We start from the raw sequence: 23,128 nt of genomic DNA, 5'->3' as shown, positions 1-23,128 counted from the left end.
CTGTGCGGCACTTGACAACTTACTCACGAATCTTTCACGATCTTGTAAGCTCAAGTAAGCCCTTTGAAGCTAGATCGCTAAGAGAATGTAAAGAAAGATTTGGAAGAAGACTTTGTATTGCTTGGAGAATGCTTTACAACTTGCTTGATTGCTTGCTTCAAGCTTGGATGTCTTACAAATGAATGCCCCATCTATTTATACTACAACCTAGGGGCTAAAGTGTAAATAAAATTTACTTTACAAGTCCCTCTAATAATTACACTTTGGTCCATGTTCTAGAATTCTCTACTAGTCTAGAGAATTCTAAGGCTTTCTAAGACATCTTCTAAGTTATTATAGAGTATTCTAAGGAAAGGTCTAGGAAATTCTAGAGTGTTCTACTAACCTCCCTACAACTCTAGATTTTTCTCCCTTTTTCCGGTGTCAAATTTGAACTGTGAAGTGGCGGGATGTGACACACTGGAGATTAATTGGCATGGGGGACACCCCCAAATTTTAATTTGCACAATAGCCACTAAATTTTTTTTTATTTAATTTTTAGGGTTAGGGTTAGAAAAAGTAAAAAAGAGGGGCTAGGTTGTGGGGTCATGGGCCTTTTCATCACTTTAAGAACTTGGGAAATTAAAAAACAAGTATATAAAATAACATTTTCATCCCAACACTTCAACATTAAATAAATTCATCCCTCCAAATAATTATATTGCAATCGCAAGGAATATAAAAATTATTTAATAAAATAGGTTAACATTCTCCAAGGAAACCTCAGAACACGTTATTAGAGAACTCTTCGTCTTCCATAAACCTTTTTTCCTGAAATCATCAACCTTCATAAAACTGATCATTCTCCGACACAAGTCTTCCATATTCCATTATTGAAAACACAAAGAAAAAAGAGATCCTATAATCATTCCTGAAAAACGAAGTGGAGTTTGTCTATTTTTCATCAATCTTATTCTCAAGTTCAGTTGAATCTTTTTCAATCTTCTTCCCAAGTTCAGTTGGATCTTTTTCAATCTTCTTCGTTTGAAGTAAGTTTAATCGTGTTTTCAATAGCTTTTAGCCTATTTATTTTTCTTATTGCAATAGTGTAGCGACGTTTAGATGTTTGCTTAAAGTTCTGAAAATCTCACATGTTTTAGTTCATGCTTTTTATTCATAATCATTACTGACGTTTTACTTTGGATCATGCATAGAAATTTTTTATTTTTTATGTTTATCAAAATTTTGATTTTTTATGTTTATCTGGCCTATCGATTTGAAAGTTTTTACTGTATTTTGGTCGACTTTAATGGTGTGTATGTCAATGGCATTGTCGATTTTTGTTGGAACTGGTACTTTTTTCATATATTTTTTAGCATTACTCTGTTTGTATTAATAGACTAGTGGTCGATATTTTGATATGAAAATTATGTTTTTGTATATAATACAGTATAGCTAAAACTAGAGGCAGCATCGTTAAAGGTTCTGTTCCTAAGCCTTCTAAAAACAAGAAAAGAAAGGCTGAAGAAGTTTCAAGATCTTCAAAAAAGAAAAAAATTATAGTTGAAGAACCTAAGTCTAACTCGGATTCTGATACAATGGTTGAGATTGACAACTATGAGGACAGTAGTGCCCAAGCTAGTGATGATGCTGAATCTAGTGAAGAAAGAATTGACAGTGGAGATGAGAAGAGTAGTAGAGATAGCCGAGATATTGGAGATGAGGATGATGATCCCCTGTCCTTGTCAATTTGTGCAAGAGAAATCTCTGGTAAGTCTTATAATCTAACGACATGGATGGATGAGTTAGGATCGTTTCCAGCGAAAAATTTTGTGAGAGCAAGAATGACTCTTTATCATGATTTTAGAAATATTTTAGTTCAACAAAAAATTTATAATGACTTTAAAGGTACTTGTTTTGGACATTTAAGGTATATTCCAGAATATTACAAGTTTATTGGACAGATGATCCATTATATGTTGTTGCGACGTGTGAAAAATGATAAAAATTGCATGAGATGTGGTTCTGTGTGAATGATAAGCCTGCTTGTTTTGGCTTAAAAGAGTTTGCATTGATTACGGGACTGAATTACTCAGCATACCCCTGTGATGCAAAACTGACAAAAGTACTTCAGAAATGTGAGAAATTTTATTATAAAGTGACCAAGAATAAGAATATCAGTCCTACAAAGTTGATGAGTTTGATTAAGGGTACTAGATTGAATAAGGAGCAGAAGTTGAAGTGCTCTATAGTTTGGTTCGTCCACTCGATGTTGCTTGCCCACGATCGATATAAGATTGTGGATTCAAACTACATTAAGATGGTCGATGATTTAGATTTTTTCAAGAGTTATCCGTGGGGGAAAGAGTGTTTTGATTTAACAGTGAAGTATTTGAAGAACAAAATTAATTTGAAGAAGTAAAGTGAAGTGTATAATGAAAGAGGGAATGCATCGTATGCTTTGTATGGCTTCCCTGGGCATTTCTAGTACTTATTATCAATTATGTACTTGATTTATAATAAACTCTTATATATTTATATAGTATTTCATAGTCTCTGTTTATTTATTTGTTATTTTATTAATTTCAGATTTTGATATATAAGGTTTTTCCTCATCTTGGTAAGTATGCAAAGAAGTCCTTGGATTCTCCTCTGCCCATTCCCTGTTTACTTAGATGGCACATGACAAAGAGTGATAATATTGTCGAAGGTGATCCATTTAAGTACAAAGGGAGAAGTACAAAGGTATAAATTTATTTATTATTATCTAGCAATATTTGTAAATTAGTGAAGGACTTGTACTATTTTTATTTTTTTTGTAGATTGTGCATCCATACCTCATACCTACTGTCCGTAAGACAAAACAAAATTATATGGCAACATTAAAGCCATACGGACGAAGTGAAGGACACAATCATTGATGTCTTAAAAGCCAATTTGAAAGATGTCATCATCCTCACTTCTGCAAAAGAGAACAATGAGGATGAAATATTGGGTGAGACAATTTCGACCAACCTTGTGAGAATTTTGTTTCGAGTGGACAGAAAAATAAATATGATAATTTGTGTGAGCGTATTGCATCCCTTCAACTATCAATGATGGAAGTTGTTGCTTTTATACTAGATGATAAATTGAGGAGATCTCAAAAGAACAAGAAAAATGAAGGTAGACTAATTTAGATACTATTTGTGTAAAATAATTTATTTGTAAGAATGTTAAGCCACTGATCTTGCAGCGATTGATAAAGACTATACAACACCAACAGTTGATAATGATGGTGCTACAGTTGATGTTGATGAAACCCTTCCATTAGCAATAATCGATGAAGATCTTGTTGCAGTTGATGAGTACTTTGCAGAAGAAGTTAATGACGTTGTACAAGAGATGAAAGAAGGAGAGAAAGAACAAGAGGAGGAGAAGATGGAAGAAAAATAAGAGAAGAAAGAAGAAGAAAACAAAGAAGAGGAGATCGAAGAGAAGAAAGAAGAAGAAAGAAGAAGAAAAAGAAGAGGAGAAGCAGGAAGAAGATCAAGAAAAAAAAGAGGAGAAGCAGGTAGAAGAAGAAATTTCAGTGGACGTGATGGATATTGTTATGGAGATCAATGGTGAGCTCAATGGTGATGAGTAAGATATTGATTTTTTAAGACAATTTGTAGTGGGTTTTAAGACATTGGTTTTTGAAATTGTTGGTTTTTGGTGGTTGATGATTAAGACAATTGGTTTTTTAAATGGTTGGTTTTTGGTGGTTGACTATTAAGACAGTTGATTTTTTAGATAATTAATTTTTGGTGGTTGAATATTAAGACAATTAGTTGTTGAAGTAGTTGGTTTTTGAAGTGCCTTTTAAGACAATTGGATTATGTAAATGTTATTTTTGTTTTGATGGATATTGTTGCCAGTTATCAACTTTAAATTGTATATATAATGCATTGTCTTACCATACAAGAAAGACTTCATTTTATTAATAGACTGTAATACTACATGAGTAAAAGATATAAGAATATACTACTGCATCCATGTTACACATTTCCAAAAACAATCATTAACAACAAATCATACAATATTATTTTTAGGTCTTTCTCTTTTTCTTCAGCCAATATCAACCTTTGTTTTAGTTGATCCCTATCTATTTCGGTGTATTTTAGCAATCCTTTAAAGTGATTTCTCTGCTCTTCGACTTCTTTGAATAAAGCAATAGAAAATTCCTATTTTCTTCGAAGTTCGAAACCTTTCTAATATCTGAAATTTGATAACGCCTAGAAATTTTGATGTCTCGAGTCTCAGACTCAATTTTGATGGGCTACTCGTTGATGAATCATTTTCAAGCCACTTAAAAAAAGAGCATGCACTAATTGCACAGTTAAAGAATTATCGATCTGGGTTCGTATCGGTGTGTGAAGTCCTCAACGTAGCTGAATTACCACAATGACAAAAGTAAGACTTTTTTGCATTGGATGTTTGAGAAGCTTGAGACATAATTAAAAGAGATGTTTAAGTATTTTAAAATAGAATAAGATGGAGGAGTTCATGAATCCTTCTTTTTATACACTAAAAAAAGCAAATGTTATCGTTGAAAAAGTAGCAATTTGTACTTTGCTACCGTTGTAAAACTTGGATAATTGAGTATTGTCATTGTTGGTCAATATATATAGATAATTAAGACAGTCGATATTTGTTCATGTGTTTGATTTATATTGTAACAATGACATCTACACTTCAACACTAATAAGGTATATACGGGTTGATATCATGATCCAAAAATGATCTATACTGCACCTACTAGAATATGACGCTTAATTATAGACCGTAGCTAGTATAATTTAAAAGGGAGAATGATTAACTAATAATAAACTATATTATTGAAATTTTTTCATTTAATAAGTTTAAATAAGTCATTTAAGGGTCCACATACATTGGGGATGGAGATAAATGATATATGAGAAAGAGTTGTAGTTATACAATCAACATCTAACATCTTCATTACGAAAGCACAAGTATGTTGAGAGAATGTTGATTGTTCAACCACAATGATTTATTGATCACCACCCATACATTATTGATCACCACCCTCAATTTGTATGGAACCTTACATGATGTTTTGGAAGATTTGGGGTTGAACAATCAACATTCTCTCAACATACTTGTGTTTGCTCACACATTACATTGAAGATGTTGATTGTATAACTACAACTCTTTCTCATACATCATTTATCTCCACCCCCAATGTATGTGAACCCTTAAATGACTTGTTTAAACTTATTTAATTGAATAAATTTTAATAATATAGTTTATTATTAGTTAATCATTCTCCCTTTTAAATTATACTAGCTACGGTCTATATTTAGCGTCATATTCTAGTAGGTGCAGTATAGATCATTTTTGGATCATGATATCAACCCATATATACCTTAGTAGTGTTGAAGTGTAGATGTCGTTGTTACAATATAAATCAAGCACATGAACAAGTATCGACTGTCTTAATTATCTATATATTTTGACCAACAATGACAATACTCAATTATCCAAATTTTACAACGGTAACAAAGTACAAATTACTACTTTTTCGATGTCAACGTCTGATTTTTTGACAATTCTTTAACGTGTCATTTGGTGAAGTGTATATCTAAGTCTTACTTGTATTAGTTATATGTTTGATTAGTTATGCATAGGTTATTTATTATGCATTTTTTTATTTTGGGCATTAAAAACAACATGCATGAGAAAAATTCACAGTTTTAGTGGGGAAAAAATATAAAAATAAATATTTTGGGAAAAACTACATTCTAATGCATACATTAAAATCATTGCATTACCATAAATTTCCATATATTAATTATACACACCTTAATACACAACGAGTGGACTCAATAATAAATATTAATAGACAGTGTACTAAATGTATGTCATCTAGATCATGAGTAAATTCGATAATAATTGACATTACATTGACCAAAATATTGGGGTCCAAAATAAACAACACCTTCACATCCAGTAGCTTAGTTACAAAAATATAATTAGTCAAATCTATCTAAGATTTATTGTTGTTCATACATGTGGTTCTCCTGTGTCCGGATCTCTTACAAATTGAACATTTGTTCCTCCTCTTGCTTTTGAAATTCTCACTGACACCCTTGACACGTTTTCTTTTCTTCCTTCCAAGGTTGGTATCGACAAGGGGTGGAAGTATGTTGGCACACACCATTCCGATTCGATAGGGAACACATTAATAGATTCAGAGTATGCAAGGAGGTATGTTTCAGCTTTATATAAAGACGAAGAATATTCACAGATGATCATACCATACTCATCTCCATGCTTCGATCTCAAAGTAGCCATTGCATGAGCGCACGGTATCTTGACCAAGTCATATTCCCTACAAGAACATGACTTTTTTAGTAGGTTAACAGTGGAAGTAGAACCTGCGCCGGACACGGTGAATTGATTTTCATCCCCAGTTATGTTTTCTACGTACAAGGAGTTGCCCTCGATCATTTTTTTTCTTACGATCCTTTCGGCAATCGGGACCATTTTATTACCCTTTGATTTAAGGACATATGCATGCCTCTCCCTAAACAATTCTCCAAATCTCTTAGCAATCGAATTAAATATGGATGTCACGGGGTACTCTCTCTCGTCTATCAACATAGCTTTGAGTGACTTGGCAATATTTGTGGTCATCACATCATACATGTTGCCTGGTAAATGTGCTCTTCTACACTTTTCAAAATCAATAACATTCTCAAGGACAAAGGCTTCCTCAGGGGATTTGTCCTTGAATTCCAAAAAATGATCGTTGAACTCCTCCAAAGAATATGTCTTTGCCGCGTTGTAGTATAGATAGAGGAAATCTCCACATTGGTGATTTACCCAAAGATTTTCATCGAGGTGCCTCATGCAATATCCGTGATGAGCATGATTGTAAACCTTTGCAATACAATTGGCAATGCTCTTGTGTAGAAATAAAACATAAATCTAATTCATCAACCACAATATCCTTCAACTTTTCAAAGAAGAACGTCCAAGATGCATCGTTCTCTTTGTCTACGACACAAAAGGCAATTGGATAAACATGATTCTCTGTATCTTGTGCAACAATACTCCCTCGTATTTACCATGTAAATGAGTGTCGTCGACTGCAACTACCTTTCTCATGTGGGAAAATCCCCTAATGCAAGCACCAAAAGCTAAGAAGTAATACATAAATCTATGAGTATCCCCGCTTACCACACGATACAATAGCTAGAACCAACATTAAGAGTGTCGAACATATATGAAAAGGTCAGTAAGCATGAATATTCGTGTTCCGCTATCCCTCGAACCATTTCCTTGGCAGTCACACCTCCCTTCCAACATTTCCAATAGCTTGGACTACAATGAAAAATATCAAAAATAGTCCTCTGAATCTCTTTAACATTTGGACCCTTGCCATCGAGATAAAGATTCACACAAAGTAATGCAATGACTTTGGTCAAGAATTTTCTATGGTTGTTGATGGCATGTTCAACACCGCAACTGTGATCGCCAATATACTTGTAGATACGAAATCTATTCAAACACTCATATTTCTTTGCCCGCAGCATCCACGCACAAACACAAGACACACATTTCACCTTTAAGTATTTACTACAACTCTTCACTATAGCAAAATCAAAAGATTTTCTCGCCGCTGCTTCATCTAATAACAATTGTAGCTCACTGTTGGTACTGAATGTTTGATACATGTAAAAATTAGTTCCATCAGAGAAAGAATGGCTTGGTTGTGATCTCAATTTCGACTCTCCCTGATCTTCTTCAAAATATTCGAAATCTTCCGCAGCTACTGGCTTATCTTCAACATCTAATGAATGATCATGCCCATTCATTGAATCATCACCCAAGTTGTCATTTGATTGATCACAAAAGCTCTCATTTAGTTGATCACCCAAGTTCTCATTTTCAACTGAGTCGTTGTTGTTAAAAGAATTCGTTGGTTCAATTGAAGATCTCGCAATGACATTTATCCTCAATATAGGCCTAGAGCCATCAGCAGCAATATCCATCGTGTACAAGCTCACATGCCTATCATTCTTTATGAATGTGGGATGTATTTTTCCCCTCCCATTCATTTGATAGCTTTTCACCAAGTTGCTTGGCTCGCAGGCTAGCTCACCGGCCTCAATTACGTTTGCAATCATATCGTCATATGAACCATTGCGACGCAACGCAATGAGAACTATAGTCTTACTAAAAGATTTCTCATACCAGCTTTTGAGAGTCTCATCTCATACTCCCATATAGTCACCACCAGTAACAATAAATTCAGCTATTGTCATATATAGACTACACTGATAGATACTAGATTACGATATCGATAACTAGCGGTCGATGACTGGTACGAAATTCGTACAAAACGCGAATGAACAAGAATGGGTTCAAATCAAGCTCGAAATGGAGAACATGTATCTATAGTCCTTCTAAACAACTAAAGTTTATCTAAAAACGAGTTATGAAGTGATTTTGAAAGATTTTTGCAAGCTTCAAGAATGGTGGGAAATATTTTTCTTTGAAGCTATTTGAAAGAAAATGGTGTAAAAATGGAAGCAATGACTAGAACGATGATGATTTCACTTGTGAAAGCTAAAATATCGTCGGAAAAGTCGCCGGAATCAGCTAAATCAGCTGCAAAAATGGGAGCATTTTGGTTTCTTCTTGGAGAGCTTTTCTCCGGTCAAATTTTTTAATAAATGGAAAAATAAAAAACAATTCCACATTTGTGTTGGATGAGTGGGGACTAAAGTGTAGTATCAAAAATTTGAGAGTAGGCTGTATGTTTTGGAAGAATATTGAGTGATGTCATATATGATGTCTAAAGTACTAATTTTTTAAGATTTTTGTCTAAATGTTCAATTAAGTTTGGAGAATGACTATTTATAGAAATACTAACTACTTTCACCTACTTTCGTGAGGACAGTGGAACCAATTTCCCTGGCAGGTCAGACAAATTTAATTTAAACATCATAACATTTAGTACTAGGGGTTAGGTTGTTGCAACTCTCTATTTAAAGAAGGCAACTAAACTAAATATTTAACCATATAAGGAACACACTTCTAATTTCTTGCTCCATATAGATAGTACTATACATATTACACAAGTCAATGTTTAGAAGCAGTTCCAGATGGAGTCTTTCAGGGATGACCGCTCTCGTCACCGGAGGCACTCGTGGAATTGGGTAAACCAACTTCATCCGATTTAATATCTTTCATAGTTAGATTTGAACGATGTAATTCGTTTCAGGCACGCTGTTGTGGAGGAACTAGCGGAGCTGGGTGCAACAGTCTACACATGTTCACGTAATGAAGAAGCGCTTAACAAATGCTTGCAAGAGTGGTCTGTGAAAGGCCTTAAAGTGAATGGTTGTGTATGTGATGTATCTTCAACGCCTCAAAGAGTGAAGCTCATCGAAAATGTCTCCTCAGCTTTCCATGGAAAGTTGAGCATTCTTGTAAGTTCTATAACTCCTATCTATCAGAGGTCAAGTCGTGATTTAAAGCTCTAATTCGTTAAAGTTATTGAATTTTAAATTTATTCTTCATAAATATTCAATGAATTTTAAAATATAAATATTGTATTCGAAAAACAAAATTATTGCACTTGATCTAACCTGTAACTTAAGCATTAGCTCCGCTACTGTTGGTAGGTATATATTGGTCAAATGACCTCTGTAACCTTTCCCCTAGGCAGGGGCGGGCCCCAAATATATACCGGTAGGAGTCATTTGGAGTGAGATATATATAAGGTATAATAATTTTCAGGGGCGTATCTAGAAGGGGTGCTGTGGATTCACGTGAACACATGCTTCCTTCTCTAGATCATATATAATAGTGTTATATTTTTTAAAAAATATTTAAATATAAATGTGTGAACTCACGTTTAAAGTATCAAATAATAATACGATGATGATTGGGTGCACCCTCTCTAAGTGAGGATAAAAATTTAAGTCTTATATCTATCTTGTCCTTTTTTGAGTAACATCTCCCCAAGTGGTTATCGGTTACACTTTTGACGTTTTAACTAATTTTTCTTTTATTTTTTCCTTTAATCTTTCAAATTTCTTAAGTGTGTTACATTGAAAGTTCCTAAAAGTTTTAGCACTGTAAAATCTTTATATAATTAAATCAAATGTGTATATTAAAATTTAAAACTAGTAGTATTATATATTTTGGAACTATAATTTTTAAAATTTAATGGTTCATATTAAGAACCTAAATGCATTTTTTTGTAATCATGCACCTATCTTGCCGAAATCATGGATACGTCTCTGATGATAAAATATAAAATTATTTTATCATACGTTTGGTTGGAGGTATTAGAAATTCATGTGATTATTTATCTCAATCCCACCATTTATACTTTAATAATGGAATAAATGATCACATATATTAAGAAATAATTTATCCTGAAATAATAATTATTTCCCAAATAACTTACTCCTGACCAAACTACCCTCAGTAAGTAATTTCTCTGTCCCACTTTATCATGCGACACAATTTAGAAAATCAGTATATATATATATATATATATAACACCAATTTTTTTTAATGATGAGTCTTAAAAAAACTAAATAGTTAATTATTATAATTTATAATACTTTTTTTTATCGTTTAATTAGATTCAAAAAATTTAAAAATATATTTTTTTTAAAAATTATGGTCTAAAATACACCTTAGATATTTGTATAATTATAAATTATCTAATTAGAGATTAAAAAAAAAAAAGTTAAGTTGCTTTTAATTATTAAAAAAATTTACATTATTCTCGAACATTGGAACATAGAATGTACTTTTTATGTAGTTTTAATTTATTTATTTTTAAATTCTTTTTTTTTTTTCAATATAGAAATAGGAAGGAGATTAATTTGAGCTATTAAGATTTCTCAATTCTAAAGATTCTATTTCACAACTCACACCGAAATAGTATATTACACGTATATTAAGAAATCATAAATAAAAAGATAATTTTACTAACTCGCCCCTTAAATTTCTTTTTGAGAATTTTACAAACAAATGTGAACATTTTTGAAAAGATTAATTGCAACGGTAATATAGGAAAATTTTAATTAATATTTTCTTGATTTAGTAAGGTGAACAACCAATATGGAACAATTATTTTTAGTAAGATGATCAACTAATATGAGGCGGAGAGAGTAACATTATACTCTCTCTAATTTATATTAAATGAATTGTTGAGGGTTTTTTCTTAATCCAAAATAAATAAATTGTTCAAAGTTCAAGAGAATAATTAAAACTTTTTTTTCATAGTCCTTCATTTAAAGGGATTCTTAACTACTTTACATTTTATAGGAGACTAGCTAATTTGGAAATAATCAAAAAGACGATAATAAAATAAAATAAAAAATTATCCTAAAATATTTTTTCTCAAGGAGTGTGTAATACACAAACAACTCACTTAATATGGAGCAGAGGGAGTAATATTTAAGCGTTGGAACATATATGCTAAATTGCTAATTAAGAAAACCTGCAATGTTGTCATTCCTCGAAGTTATTTGTTGAGCTATTGAACATGTATGTTTTACGAAATTAAATCATACACCATTGATGAGCTCTGTGAAAGAAAGGGAAGAAAGCTAATAGAGAGCAATTGTGTTGCATTGAGATTCTTTATTATTCACGCGTCTGAGATGTATTCTTACAATCATGGATACACTTATATACAGAGTATTTACAAAGTTAGTTACTGACTAACTATCCACTTGTCATCTTCTAATTGGAAACTTAATAACAAACTTCTAACTAACTATACACAACTATCAACTAACTATTTGCTGATTTATCATCTTGTATTAATCCTTTATTTCTACATTCCTCCTCAAGTTGAGAATGGAAAATGTTTTTCATTCCTAACTTGACTAGTAATGCAGCATGTTGTTGACGACCCAAAGTTTTGGTAAACGCATTTGTTGGTTGTTCCTTGCTTGCAATATAGTTAGTTCTCACCAAACCTTCCAGCAATTTTTCCCTTATAAAATGGCAGTCAATCTCAATGTGTTTTGTTCTTTCATGATACATGGAATTGGCTGCTATCTGTAATACAACTTTATTATCACAATATAGATCAATTGGTAATTGCACCTCCACCTGCAACTCTTGTAACATATATACCTTTTAACTAAGTCAATTCAACAACTGTTTGAGCCATGCACCTATATTCTGCCTCAGCAGAACTTCTAGAGATAGTGTTTGTTTCTTAGCTTTCCAAGAGATGAGAGATGTTCCCAATTTGATACAAAAACCAGAGACAAACCTTCTAGACATAGGACAAGAAGCCCAGTCAGAGTCACAATATGCTTCTATCTTCTCATCCCCTTTACTAGACATTAAGAGACCAAGCCCAGGTTGATTCTTGATATACTTCACCACATGCAAAGCAGCTTCATAATGAGACCCTTTCGGGCATGCATAAACTAACTTAAGGACTGAACAACATATGATATATCAGGCCTTGTGATTGTAAGATACAAGAGCTTTTCCACTAGTCTCTGATAGATACTCCTGTCTTCCAAAGGAACATCCTCAGATTTTGTAGAGAATTTAAGATCATATTCACTGCTGGTTAGTTTCATGTTCTGCTCCATTGGTGTCCACTTAGGTTTTGAACCACTCAAACCAGTCTCTGAGATCATTTCCAGAGCATACTTCCTTTGTGATAAGAGAATTCCCTCACTTGACCTGGCAAGTTCAATTCCCAAAAAATACCTTAGTTCTCCTAGGTCCTTCATCTTGAAGTTTTTATGCAAATCAAGCTTAGCTCTATTGATTTCTTGTAGATCAGACCCTGTGATAAGCAAGTCATCTACATAAACAAGAATCAACACTAGCTTGCTATTAGCTATTTTTGTGAAAAAAGAATAATCATGCTTTCTCTGTGTGAATCCAGAACTTGTTAGAGCTTGTGTCAATTTTAGATTCCACTGTCTAGAAGCCTGTTTCAGACCATATAAGGATTTGAGTAGCCTGCATACCTTTGACTCCCCTTGGCTACTAAAACCTTGTGGCAAAGTCATGTACACCTCTTCAGAAAGATCACCATTAAGGAATGCATTGTGGACATCCATTTGGAAGATAGGCAAATGCCTAAGGGCAGCCAATGCAATCACAGTTCTAACTGTGGTCATTTTTGCTACAGGGGAGAAAGTATCATGAAAGTCAATGCCTTCCTGTTGAGTATACCCCTTAGCTACTAACCTTGCTTTAAACCTTTCTACAGTCCCATCAGCATGATACTTTACCTTGTAAACCCATTTAGAACCAATAAGAACCTTCCCAGATGGCAAATCCACCACATCCCAAGTATGATTATAATCTAAAGCCTCAAGTTCAAGCTTCATAGCTTGAATCCACCTAGGATACTTAATGGCTTGGGAATAAGAAGTAGGCTCAGATATAGAAGAAAATGAGGCAAGAAAAACCTGGAATGTACAAGAAAGATAAGAATATGAAAGATATGACTGGATAGGGTAAAGAGAACAAGAACTAGCAGAAGTAGAAGAAGTAGTAGAGCGCAAAGAAGGATGAACATAATCAATGAGCCATATAGGAGGCTTAGTAAACCTATTGGACTTTCTTAAAGGAACAGGAGGTGTAGCATCATGGGAATAAATAACAGGTGAGTAGGAAAAAGGATTAGAACAGTCAGGATGCTCATCATGAAGGCTAGTGAAGGTACATGTGGAGAATCTGGCACAGAAGTAGTAGAAGAGGCCTTAGAACCAGGAAGAAACTGTGACTTAGGATAAGAGAAAGGAAATATATTCTCATGAAATGTAACATCTCTACTAACTATAAGCCTTTCTGCAGCAATGTCATATACCCTGTAACCTTTCTGAGCAACAGAATACCCCAAAAAGACTCTTGGAACAACCTTGGAAGAAAATTTATCATGGAAAACAGGAACAGTAGCATAACAAAAGCAACCAAGGGTTCTCAAATGAGACAGAATGGGTAGTGTACCATGAAAAACTTCATAAGGTGAAATGTCATGTAGAACAGTACTAGGAAGCCTATTGATAATATAAGTGGTTGTAAGTATACAGTCACCCCAGAACTTGATAGGTATACTAGCCTAAAACCTAATAGCCCTTGCTACTTCTAGAAGATACCTGTGTTTTCTCTCCACAACTCCATTTTGTTGTGGAGTATGAACACAACTACTTTGGTGAATAATCCCTAGTTTTTAAGAAATTAGTGCATGAAGTGTTAAAAAACTCAGTACCATTGTCTTATCTCAAGATTTTTACTATGGTAGAAAACTGGGTTTCAACAAGAAGAATGAAATCTTTAAGCAGCACAAACATATCACTTTTAAGCGTTAGTAAAAAAGTCCAAGTCATTCTCGAAAAATCATCAACAAGAGTAAGAAAATACTTGAATCCATTATAAGTGGGAACCCTGTAAGGCCCCCAAATGTCAGCATGAACAAGATCAAACATAGCTAAAATATTAGAAAAACTAACAGGAAAAAGGCAACCTAGTTTGCCTAGCTAAGGGACAAACAGGACAATGACAATGGACAACACCATCTAGTAACTTAGTTATCACATGTATTTTTTTCAAAACAAAAATGGGAGCATGGCCTAGTCTTTGATGCCATAAATGTGACACTGAATTAGACACTGCAGTAGTCATGCATTTGAAAGGGAAGCTTGTAGCAGGTTTTGAAGGACTAAGGATGTATATTCCACCCTCTTGTCTACCAATCCCATTTACCTTGCCACTTGAGAGGTCCTGAAAGAGACAAAAATCAGGGTAAAAATGTACTGAACTATTAAGTTCTCTTGTATACCTAGCTACAGACAATAAATTGGTGTTAAATTTAGGAATACACAAAACATTGTGAAGAGTTTTAGAGGGTAATAAACTATAGGACCCTGTATGTGTAATCTCAATGCTATGCCTAGTAGGACGATGAACATAAGTAGGTTTAGATGAAGGAATAGGATTGATCAGTGAACTCAAAGAAGAAGTCATATGATTTTAGGCTCCAGAATCAATAATCCAATAGTCCGATTTAGTGGATACCATACCTGCCATATTGGCTACATCTACTGGTGAATTTTTATTGTCCTCCCCTTTATTCTTCTTCTTCAGCTCTTCCATCATTTGTACAAGCTGCAAGTACTGATCATTGTTGAGACCTTGGAAGACAGAACCCATACCACCAGTCGTGTGAACCCTATCACCATTCCTTGAAATATACTCTTCCTGATTCATCACATTATGTGCTGATGGTTTATCATAAAAGGTCTTCCTTCTATTATTGTTAAACTTGAACCCTGGAGGATAGCCAATCAATTTGTAACAAGTTTCTCTAGTATGACCCTTTAACTTGCAGTAATCACACTTTAATTCTGAGTTTGGATTCCTTCTGGGCCTCGTATTAGAGGTATTTGCAACAATTAGAGAGCTATGGGTCCCTTCTACCAGTGAAACACCCAAGAGTCCATTACTTTCTCTTTGGATCTCTTCTTGAATCATCATAGAATATGCTTGATCTAAAGTAGGAATAAGTGTCACTATAAGAATTTGACTTCTTTGTGGAGCATAAGTCTCATTCAGGCCCATCAAGAATTTCATAAACTTCTGTTGATGCAAATAAGCTGTGAAATTCTTAGACTTATCACAATCACATGCTGGAAAAGGGATTATAGACTCAAGTTCATCCCACATATCATTTAACTTGGAGAAGTAAACAGAGATGTTTTGAATCCCTTGATCAATCATACAGATCTCCTTATGAAGCTGTAAGATTTTGGTTGCATTTACTTTATCAAATATTTCCTTAAATGCTTTCCAAACCTTGTGAGCACTTTCAGAATACACAATGCCTTTCCTCAATTCTTGAGTCACAGAACTCATGATCCATGACTGTACAATCGCATTACACCTATCCCACTGATGTAACTTGAAATCATCTTGCAGATACATTTCTCTCTTGCAAGATCCATCAATGAACCCTACTTTATTCTTTACTAACAAAGACAACAACATCGATCTACTCCATTCTAAGTAATTATCAGTTCATGTCAACAACTGAGGAACGAGAGATGTACCTGGTGTATCTGAATGTTGCATATACAGTGGGTCATTGTGGTCCAATTGAGGAATTGTTCTTGGACCTGTTATTCCAGTACTAGCAGATGTCGAATTGTCTCCCATTGTTGAAAAAACTTTGAATCGGATAATCAGTAAAGAAGAACAAGAATTTCAAGGAAAATAGAGGGAAAATTAAGAAGACGATGAAGGAGCTCATCAGCTATGGAACGCACTGACACCATGCTCTGATACCATGATAAAATCTGCACTCAGGCCACCATTGATGAGCTCTGTGAAAGAAAGGGAAGAAAGCTAATAGAGAGCAATTGTGTTGCGTTGAGATTCTTTATTGTTCACGCGTCTGAGATGTATCCTTACAATCATGGATACACTTATATACAGAGTATTTACAAAGTTAGTTACTAACTAACTATCCACTTGTCATCTTCTAATTGGAAACTTTAATAACAAACTTCTAACTAACTAATCTATACACAGCTATCAACTAACTATTTGCTGATTTATCATCTTGTATTAATCCTTTATTTCTACAATTATAGATAAACAATGCAGGGACAAACATTAGGAAGCCCACCATCGATTACACTGCTGAAGAATATGCACATTTATTTGGTACAAACTTTGAATCTGGATACCATATTTGTCAACTTGCTCATCCTCTTCTGAAAGCATCTGAAGTTGGATCTATTGTCTTCATCTCTTCTGTTGCTGGTTTGGTTCACTTGTCTACTAGTTCTATTTATGCAGCAACAAAAGGTTCCCTTCATTCTTGTAACTACCGCTCCTTAAATTCATTATGGAATACCAAGGAGTTCGTGAGATTTTTTTTCTTTTCGTTGATTAACTGCAGGGGCGATGAATCAGCTTACCCGGGATTTGGCTTGTGAGTGGGCAAAAGACAACATTCGTGTTAATGGTGTTGCCCCGTGGTATATAAAGACATCTTCTGTGGAATATGTAATATTCTTGAATCCTGCTTATCAATTTCATACAATCACCAAACGTTTTAGCACGGATATCTGCAAATTGGAGGTCACACTAAAATACGTTTGGTAGAGTGTGTTAAGAAAAATAATGCATGTATTAGCTGCTGAGATTGATGGTTTCGTTTTGCAGGTGATAAAAAATAAAACATTATTGGATGGAATAATAAGTAGAACTCCGCTAATGCGCCCTGGAGAAGCACAAGAAGTGTCATCCCTGGTTGCTTACCTCTGTCTTCCTGGGGCATCATACATCACTGGGCAAGTTATAGCAGTTGATGGAGGATTCACCGTCAATGGGTTCGATTTCACAAGTTATTGATATTTTCTTCCTGAGGTGCGATGTAGCATGAGTTCTATTGATAAACTCATCAATTTTGACACAATATAATGCAAAAATCATTACAATTTCAATAAATATTTTAAGTTCATAATTCCTTAAGTGCAATAAGTACAGAATAGGAGGTTGATCAAATTCAAATCTTAATTATGTCTCGACTTTTTCTCCTCTATGGATGGTATCTCTTTCATGTGCAGATACTCATGTTCTTAGTGATCTAGTGGATGTCATCATATATAAGACCATTATTAATATCTTCCTTGTGTATAAGCTCAAAAGATAAAGTTGAAGATGATGACGTACGTACATATTTTTTCAAAAATAAAGACAATAATGGATATAATTGACGTTAATTAAGTCAAGTAATAACGATTTATTTAAGAAGAGTTTGAACTGATAATAGCATTAAGTGTCTTGTGATTTTATCGCGACTCAAAAAGAAATGTGGTACTCCCTTAGGATGTGTCTAGTGTTAGGAAAAAGCAGACTAACACAATAATATTTTCAATGAAAATAAAATGGAAAAAATAATGATACCAAGAATTTTACATTAAACACTTTTGAATAAGGAAAAACTCACTGGTCAAGAAGAGCAACTGATATCACTATAGTAAAAAAAATTTACATTGTGTAATCACAAGTACAATATTCAAAGTAACTACTACGTACTCAAAAGAAATAACCCACTTTTGATTTCCACCTTGCTAAAACATCACTTCAAACTCTATTTTTCCTTCACAAATTATTATTTTATAATCTATGGTATACCTCGCTTTCCTCTTTAATATGATTTTATTTATTTTTCATGTGTTTTACAGATGAGCAAAAACCTTTCAATTTATAGAAAAAGAAAAATATGCCTAAGTCAATATAGCAATTTCAATATGTGAAAGAGAATTTTTTGACGGGTTGTAAATTTCAACAAAGGTGTATGAAGAGATCTTTGACCTGTTGTCAATTCAACAAAGTTGTGTGAATAAATTTTTTGAGACCATATCTCCGAGCCTTGATGTTTTTTACCAAAGACTAGACCTTACAAATCTCCTTGTGGTTATGGTGAATACAGATTCCCCAAACAGAATTTTGCATGATATAATTACTCACAAGCTAGGAGACAAAAACTTGGAAGACTTGGAGGAGGTTAAGGTGACTGAAAATTTATATTCAGACGAGTTGTTTTTAAATGAAGGAGATTTGTCACCAAGAGCTATTAAAGCTACTAAGTCAGCAAGGAAAGTAAACAAACAGGGACATGGAGATACAGCACAACCAGTAAGGGTGCAACCAAAGAGACATGTCATATCCCTTTTTGCAAAATGATAATTGAATGCACTCATTTGAAATATAAGGTCAGTGAGGACACAAAATGCCTTTCAAAGGGTGCAAATCTTACATAATCATCACAAATTTGCTTTTGTTGCATTATTGGAGCCTTTTCAAGCAGTTAGACACATTAACAAGTATAGAAGAAGATTAAGAATGCCCTTGGGGATTCATAATAACAATGGAAAGATAGGTTTATATATCAACCATGGCTTTGATATTTCGGTGATGAGTAATTCGGATCAGCAGCTCACTGTTTTGATAAAAAACCAATATAATGCTTTAAGCTTTTATGCAACTATAGTATATAGCAATCTGAGGTTGAATCTATGGGAGGAGCTATATTCTATTCTACTGGGATGGATAGACCTTGGTTTATAGGTGGTGACTTCAATGTGGTTCTTAATGGAGAGGAGAAAATTGTGGAGTACTAGTAGATGTTGTAGATATAAATGACTTCAAGACATGTATTGAATCTTGTGATCTTTCACAAGTACCATTTAAAGGTAGTACTTTTACTTGGTGGAATGTTCGAGCAGTAGATGATTGTATCTTTGAAAGACTGAATAGAATACTGGTAAATGCAGAGATGCAGAATATTTTTGCTCAGTTAGAGATTTTGATCACTTGCCTAGAACATGCTCAGGCCATGCTCCAATGCTATAAAAGAAACCTTTTAGGTTTTTGAATTTTTGAACTGAGCATGAATCCTTTAAAGAAGTGGTTAGATTGAAATGGGATTCTCATATTTCATTTAACCCTTTTTTAGACTTTAAAAGAAAGATCAGGAAAATTAAAAAGGCATTAACTATGTGGAGTAGAGGGACTTATGGGGATATTTTTCAACAACTTATCATTAGAGAAGAGATTCTGAGAATTAAAGAAAAATTGTTTGAAGAAGACTCTTCTTGTGAAAATAAAGTTGTCATGCACAGAGCAAAAGCTGAATATAATAGATATCTGCATTTTGAAGAGCTCTTTTGGCAACAAAAAGCTGGATATGATTGGTTTGTAAATGGGGACAGGAATACCAGATTCTTCCACAGTCGGGTGAAAGGAAGAAAACAGAAGGGGAGAGTAAGTAGAATTCAGAATTCACAAGGTGATTGGTTAGAAAAAGAGGCTATTGCGAATGAAGCAATAGAGCACTTCCATAGACATTTTCAGCATGAAGGTGATGTTACTAATTTTCCCTTATTGTGTCACTTCTCTGAATCAGTTTCTGAGGAAGCTAAGTTTAGAATATGTGAAAAATGCAAATTTTAAGCTAAGTGCAGACAGTGCCAGCGACCATGATTGGGTTAACTGGTAGATTTTTTCAGGAGTGCTAGGATATAGTTAGTGGTGATATTCTAAAAATGGTGCATGATTTTATTGCTGGCAATACCCTTCAGAAATCCATTACACATACTAATTTGATTCTCATACCAAAGAAGGAACATGTACAAACCTTCTCTGATATGAGACCTATTAGTTTGAATAATTTTGTTAACAAGATCCTATCAAGGATTATTCATGATAGGCTGGAAGATATGTTACCAAAACTGATTTCTTCAAATCAGTCTGGCTTTATTAAAGGTAGAAGTATTATTGAAAATGTTTTACTAGCTCAAGAGTTGGTAACTGACATTACTAAAAGAGGGAAGCCTGCTAATGTTGTCATTAAATTAGACATGGCAAAACATATGATAGATTGTCTTGGTTTTTTCTGATGAATGTCTTGAGAAAGATGAGCTTTGGCTCAAGATTTGTAGATATGATACGGAGACTTACTGCTAACAATTATTACTCAATCCTTATTAATGGCCAATCATACGGTTTCTTTCATTCTACAAGGGATGTGAAGCAAGGAGATCCTCTCTCTTCGGCCTTATTTATTTTAGCAGATGACATTCTTTCTAGAGCTCTTAATTCTTTATTTGATTATCCCCATTATGTGGGCTATGATTTGCCTAAATGGAGTACAATGTTAAATCATTTAGCTTATGCAGATGATACTATTATATTTGTATCAACTAATGAAAACTCTTCCGAAATATTAATAGATGTATTACATGAATATGAGCATCAATCTGATCAGAAGGTGAACAAAGACAAAAGTTTCTTTTATTTGCATCAAAATGCAGCAGCAGGAATTCCAATCTTAGTGGAGCCGTGTGTTGGAATGAACAAGGGTTCTTTTCATATGAAGTATTTGGGGTGTCCTATCACCCATACAAAAAAGAGAAAGGAACATTATGCAGAGCTGATTGAAAGAGTTAAAGGTAAACTTCAGGCATAGAACGGAAGGATGTTATCCTATGGTGGTAAAAACATTCTACTTTCTAGTGTTTTGCAAAACATCCCTATATATGTATTATCTACTATCACTTCTCCGATATGTGAGATCAAGGAATTACATAAGATTTTCGCTAAGTTCTTTTGAAGTAATAAGGAATCTGGTAGGAGTAAACATTGGGCTGAATGGATCAAAGTTTGTCTACCAAAGCAGAAAGGAGGGCTTGGTTTCAGATCATTATTTGAAGTTTCTCAGGCCTTATATGCTAAATTGTGGTGGAAATTTAGGACACAAAACAATTTGTGGTCAATCTTCTTTTGGAACAAATATTGCAAGAACCATATTTCTTCTCTTGTACAATGGAAAAGAGGCTCTCAAATATGGAAACATATGCTTGAAATAGAGATGTCATTGAACAACATTTGTGTTGGGAACCTAGGGGTGGAACTTCTTCCATTTGGTATGATAATTGGACCAATCTTGGGCTTTTTCACTTACATCAGTTAGACACCCCAACATGTCACCCCATGAGAGATATAGGAGACATTTTTAATAAAGAGGGCAGGGATTTTGATGCTCTTCAGGATGTTGTCCCTGAATATGTAGTGAATCATATCAGACACATTATGAGGTTTCTACAGTTGGAAGATTTAGCAAACAAACCTTGGTGGACCAAATCTAGTACTGGATATTTCAATGTTAAGAGTGTTTGGGAATTGCAAAGGAAAAAGGAGAACATCAATGAAAACTTGAAATCTTTATGGGTTTACCTTTCAAGTTCTCATTTCTAGCCTAAAAGATTTGGCAAGGTATAATTCTCGTGGCTAACTTAATGAATGCTTGGAATCCTAATATCTCTCAGAATTGCAGGTGTTGTAACATTCTTGTGAATGAGTCTATTGATCATTTGTTTTTAAGAGGAGAGATTGCAACCAAAATATGATCTTATTATTCCAGAGCAGTTGGAATAATTGGGCCCATGTAGAATGTGAAACACATGATGAGAAGATGGTGGTCTACTGATGGTAACTACAGGATAAAGCTAGTTTATCAAGCTATTCTTATAGTTATAATGTGGTTTTTGTGGAAGAGGAGAAATACTATAATACATGGTGGATCTTATTCTATTGGAAAGGTGATCTGGGAGATCAATTAAAATATTCTGAATTTCATTAAATTAAGATGTAAGGATAATTTTGGCTTGAATAATTGGCCTCTAATTGTGCAGTATCCTGAAGGGTATAGAATGGTTTATAACTTCAAAATGGTGAAATGGGTTTCTCCTCCCATAAATTGGCTTAAAGGTAATACTGATGGTGCTTCTAAGGGCAATTCTGGGCTTACTTCAGCTACTTTTTGTATAAGAGATCGTGAAGAAAATTTAATTACAGCTAAAGGGGTCAAAATTCAGGAGACCACCAATTTGATTGCAGAAGTCATAGCCATAAGGGAATGTTTGGTGTTTTGTAGAGATAATATGTTGTTTCAGATTATTATTGAGACTGATTCTCTTGCAATGGTTCACATTATCGAGGGACAGTGGGAAATTCCATGGAGTGTGACTTCGGAAGTCAGCTTTATTCAGAATTTAAAAGGAATTGTGTCAACAAGAGTACAACATTCCCTCAGGGAAGGAAATACTCTTGCTGATTATTTTGCTAACTTAGTTTTTATTTTTGCAGGTAATTATCAGCTTAATTCTATACAAGAAGTTCCCAATGAAGGCTGGCAGATGATATGCATGAATAAAAGTGGTACTCTTAATATCAGAAAATATTTAGCAGAATCACTTTAATGTCTTGATGCAGATTCAACTATTGAGAGGAATAAAAAGAATTAAAGTGTAATATTCAGTGACAACAGTAATACCTGAAGAAATTTTGTTATGGTTTATACGTTTCGCACCTAGTGGGAGCTTTGAGGTGTCCAAGAAATACACAATCAAGACATTATTAATAATATTGGATGATGGTTTTACTCTATACTGCCTCATCTTATCTTTCGAATATGCAAAGAAACTACATGGTCTCATATCTTTTAAGATTGTCCTCTAAAAATTGTGATTTAGTTTTTAGACTAAAATTTAGATGGTGATATTAATTTCTTTTGAGATTC

The 23,128-nt window shown here is 33.9% G+C and overlaps 2 protein-coding genes across 2 annotated transcripts; both read left to right on the top strand.

Annotated features, from left to right (window-relative positions):
* Positions 1-1,303: 1,303 nt before the first annotated feature.
* Positions 1,304-3,414, top strand: LOC107060086 (chromo domain-containing protein cec-1-like). Its single transcript, XM_015307470.1, has 3 exons — positions 1,304-1,331; positions 1,435-1,749; positions 3,215-3,414. Exons 1-3 carry the CDS (start codon positions 1,304-1,306, stop codon positions 3,412-3,414), a joined length of 543 nt encoding a protein of 180 aa, XP_015162956.1.
* Positions 3,415-9,018: 5,604 nt separating this feature from the next.
* Positions 9,019-17,506, top strand: LOC102603697 (tropinone reductase homolog At5g06060-like). The gene is made up of 5 exons (XM_015307473.1): positions 9,019-9,188; positions 9,254-9,461; positions 16,629-16,845; positions 16,940-17,046; positions 17,206-17,506. Exons 1-5 carry the CDS (start codon positions 9,115-9,117, stop codon positions 17,392-17,394), a joined length of 795 nt encoding a protein of 264 aa, XP_015162959.1. The 5' UTR covers positions 9,019-9,114; the 3' UTR covers positions 17,395-17,506.
* The last annotated feature ends 5,622 nt before the right edge of the window (positions 17,507-23,128 follow it).

The sequence above is a fragment of the Solanum tuberosum genome, unplaced genomic scaffold, assembly GCF_000226075.1.
Source record: "Solanum tuberosum cultivar DM 1-3 516 R44 unplaced genomic scaffold, SolTub_3.0 scf00059, whole genome shotgun sequence".
NCBI lineage: Eukaryota > Viridiplantae > Streptophyta > Magnoliopsida > Solanales > Solanaceae > Solanum > Solanum tuberosum.
The sequence above is the reverse complement of the archived record's forward strand: the minus strand, read 5'-3'. Positions and strand labels throughout refer to the sequence as shown.